We start from the raw sequence: 3,724 nt of genomic DNA, 5'->3' as shown, positions 1-3,724 counted from the left end.
CCACGCACGCAGACAACAAGCAACATGAATTCGACTGGGACAACACTACTATCATAGGGCAAGCCAGACAGAGAACAGCCAGGGAATTCCTAGAGGCATGGCATTCATCCACAAACTCCATCAACAAACACATCGACCTGGACCCAATATACCAACCACTACAGCGGACAACCGGAAGCGGCAGGGACAGACCACTATAAACACCGGAGGAAACATCAAAGAAGCGCTTCGCAGGAGGCTCCCAAGCACTGATGATGTCGCCTAGCCAGGGGACAAAACGTTTGCAACAAAAACTTCCAGCTCGGCGAACAGAAACACAGCAGATGTTAAAGGAGGAGAAATGAAATTATTGCTCAACTCAACAGATTTTCAGTGAAAGGAGGCAAAACTATGCAGAAAGTAAAATTATACCTGAAATAGCAGAAAACCAGTGAAAAATTTAAAAATGAGTGGAGAATGTTTACATCAGTAAAATTCTCATTGGCTCTTAAGATAATGGATTCTTGAATGCAGATAAAAGTATTTGCAATGAAATTAAGTACAGAAGACATGATATCGACAAAACGTAAACTGCTCAAGAATAAGGCATACTCCACCATTAATCCACACGTCTACTGTGCAAAATATTTAAGTGTAGCAAAATATGTCAAGCACTTCACAGTGCTGTCAGACAAAATTTGGAAACTGAGCTAGAGATGTCAAGACAGATGACCAAAAACATGGTCAATGAAGCAGGCTTAAAGGAGCAATTGTGAAAATGTGTAATGGGAAGGTGGGGGAGAAGGCTTTTAATGGATTCTAAATTTTACGGTCTAGACAACAAAAAGCATAGCCTCTAAAAGAGCTAAGAAAATCAGCGACATGTCTGCAGATAGAGTTGGAGGAATACCACATATCACAAAAGATTATAGTGATGGAGGAGGTTGCAAAGATCAAGAGCTAGGCTATGAAGAGATTTGAGCATAAGGCTTGGAGAAGTCAATGTAGGTCATCTGGCATGGGAAATGATGTATGCAGAACTGCAGATGAATTCATTGAGAGAGGATTGGGGAGCAAACCAAGCCACAGAATTTTAGAATTGTCAGGTATGGAGATAACAAAAGGTATGAAAGAGAATTTCAGTGGCAGACATACTCCAGAAAACTCACTCCAGAATTTAATGTAACTCAACCACCAGAGTCTAATCATTTTGTTTTCCCCACATATTCATCATTTTGTCACTGGAATTTTGACACTGGAACATACAGCAGTGAGGTATCAAACATAGTTGTCAGGTACATTTGGAAGAGGAGAATGACAAGGAGGAGGACAGATGACAAAGGTTTTTGAGATAAAATACTTTTGAAAGGCAAAATAAAATTAGAAAACTTTGCAATCTTGAATTTTATACCATAATTTGGAGGGTATGTGAATTGCTGTGGTGATGCTGGGGTTATTTGAGGAACTCCCATTGCACCTTCCATGCCTGTGGGAGCTGTTACATTCGGTGGAGGGCTGAAGCCCTGTTGTTGTTGCTGCTGTCGCATGAGCATGGCTCGGTGCATTATCTGCTTCTGGCGAAGTTGTTGGCTCCGATACTCTCGCTGCCGCTGGGCCACCATCTGTGCATTGAGAAAACCCTACAAATGAGTACAGAACACAAACAGCCCACAATCATCTACAGACAATTAATTAGGATTGGAACATGATCAATTGATTTAAGTTTCACTTTAAATGATGCAGGATAATGAATGATTTCAACAGTAATCACTACTAAAGACAAACTCCAAGGAAAAAAACACTTTATTACTAATCCAAAGTTAGTTCTCTCAACGCCAAGTCAGATGTCTATAGGACTGTCTTGATCAGTTTTTGCATGGTACAACAATAATATTAATACTGTGGGCTAATGAAGCTGTCCAGAGACATCTGCTTAAAAGAAAGTGACTGCTTTCACTAAAATTCACTCCAACAACAGAGTAAGTCCTTCCTGCCTTGATGAAGATAAATAACTGCTTCATTTGATGCATACACTGATGTTATTACACTTTAATAATTGTGATAATCTTCACCAAGTCTCCAAGATTCTCATGTCCCCTATTTAACAATTTTATCCAGCTTCTGGAAATTACACTTTTTGGATATAAGTCTATAATAAGGTTGTAGCAATATGTTCTCTTTTGCTTTGCGATTGCTTAGCAACCCAGAAGTCCATATACAATACAACATGTGCATAGATTAGCCCTTTTAAATTACTGCACATAGGCAGCAATGCAAAAACATTAAAAGGATTCACATGTGCCAACAAGTACACACCAAAAAGAGAAAACATTGGTTCGGAGCCATTAGTAATTTATTCAGCAAATTCATTATATCCCAACCACAGACAGAATATATATTATACACACTCAATTCAAAGAAAAGATATTCACATTTCATGAGGTATGTCTGTTACACAACACTACAGCTTTAAAAATTGACCTACGGAGGAAAGCTATTTTAAGCACTAAAACAGAGATTGTTCTAAGATAAGTAGTCTGACCTAACTAGTAAGGATGCTGAGGCTTCTGTATTTTAAACATTAATTATTTTGTCACCAATTATCAACTGTAAATGCAAGGTTCTTGAAACATGCCTGTCTCCATCGAAGACCAGACACCACGTGATCTCAGACATCATCACAATGGATGATGTCACTTGCATTCTAACCCACTGAAATCTTCTTATACTAAATATGTATATTTCAAGTAAAAGATAAACAGTGGCCACTTACCTGAGCCAGCATTTGCTGTGGTATGCCTGGTCGGAGAGCTGGATTGACTGCACTTGGATTTTCTATTTTGACTCCAAGGGACTGACGGTTTGGATTCATAAGCTTCAAAACACAAATTTAAAATGCCTTTCTAATTCAAATACAATATCAAAACAGCTGACATGCAAACACCCAGCCTATTCCTTCCATTTATTTGCTCATAAATAAACTTTGAAGTTCAAATAAAACCAACATATTTTCAAATTAATAAAATGGCTCACCACGCAAACTGCACTTACCTGCTGTTGTCCTTGTAATCTTTGCTGAAGTTGAATTCTAAGTTGCATGGGAGCAGAAGCATTCATCATACGATGACGGGCAAAGTTTGCTCTGGCATGAATGTTGGGAAGAGGGAAGCTGCCTTGTTGACCCATTTGATTCATCATGGGGTTAAAGCCTGGTTGCTGGTTCTGCATGGAAGGATAACATCCTTGCACTGGACTTGGCTGGGATGGAAATGATTGACCATATATAGCTTTTTGTTCTAGCATCATGGCTGAGTCCTGGCCTGAAAACAGTTCTGAGTGCGTCTCAAGAGGTTGAGCCTAGGCAGCAAAAATAATCAGGGTTAATCCAATTCACCTTTAACAAAATATTGAAAATGCTCATCTGGTTTATTTTACAAATTCACTTTCTTTATTTCAAATTGTTTGTATAAACTGGAGCCCAGTTCTTACTGCCACTATCCTGGGTCTGATTACCCAGTTATTCCCAGTCGCTCTTCTTATAAGCTTTCACAAGTTCTATCCAAATCTGGAATGGGCTTCACGTGAATACTTGACAGTTTGTTGAAAGAATGCAGAAAAACTTTACAGGACAAATAAAAGGAACAATTTAACTGATTTGATGTAGTTAGCCATTTTCATTGAAATCAAAGATGAGAAATTGGTTAATTCTCAACCAAAGCTGAAAATGTGTTGCTGGAAAAGCGCA

General features: G+C 38.7%; 1 protein-coding gene across 2 annotated transcripts in view; it reads right to left on the bottom strand.

Annotated features, from left to right (window-relative positions):
* The window catches only part of LOC122560235 (nuclear receptor coactivator 3-like), an 18,131-nt gene extending 14,739 nt beyond the window's left edge, over nucleotides 1-3,392 (bottom strand). Inside the window, exons 1-3 of one of the 2 annotated variants that reach the window (XM_043710710.1) lie at nucleotides 3,031-3,392; nucleotides 2,753-2,854; nucleotides 1,391-1,619 (exon numbers count right to left, since the gene is read on the bottom strand). In XM_043710710.1, the coding sequence (XP_043566645.1) occupies nucleotides 1,391-1,619; nucleotides 2,753-2,854; nucleotides 3,031-3,285 (586 nt within the window). In that variant the 5' untranslated portion in view covers nucleotides 3,286-3,392. The remainder of the gene's footprint in view (nucleotides 1-1,390; nucleotides 1,620-2,752; nucleotides 2,855-3,030) is intronic. The other variant, XM_043710711.1, reaches the window with a different exon arrangement.
* Nucleotides 3,393-3,724: the final 332 nt, after the last annotated feature.

Source organism: Chiloscyllium plagiosum, chromosome 20, assembly GCF_004010195.1.
Source record: "Chiloscyllium plagiosum isolate BGI_BamShark_2017 chromosome 20, ASM401019v2, whole genome shotgun sequence".
Lineage (NCBI taxonomy): Eukaryota > Metazoa > Chordata > Chondrichthyes > Orectolobiformes > Hemiscylliidae > Chiloscyllium > Chiloscyllium plagiosum.
The sequence above is the reverse complement of the archived record's forward strand: the minus strand, read 5'-3'. Positions and strand labels throughout refer to the sequence as shown.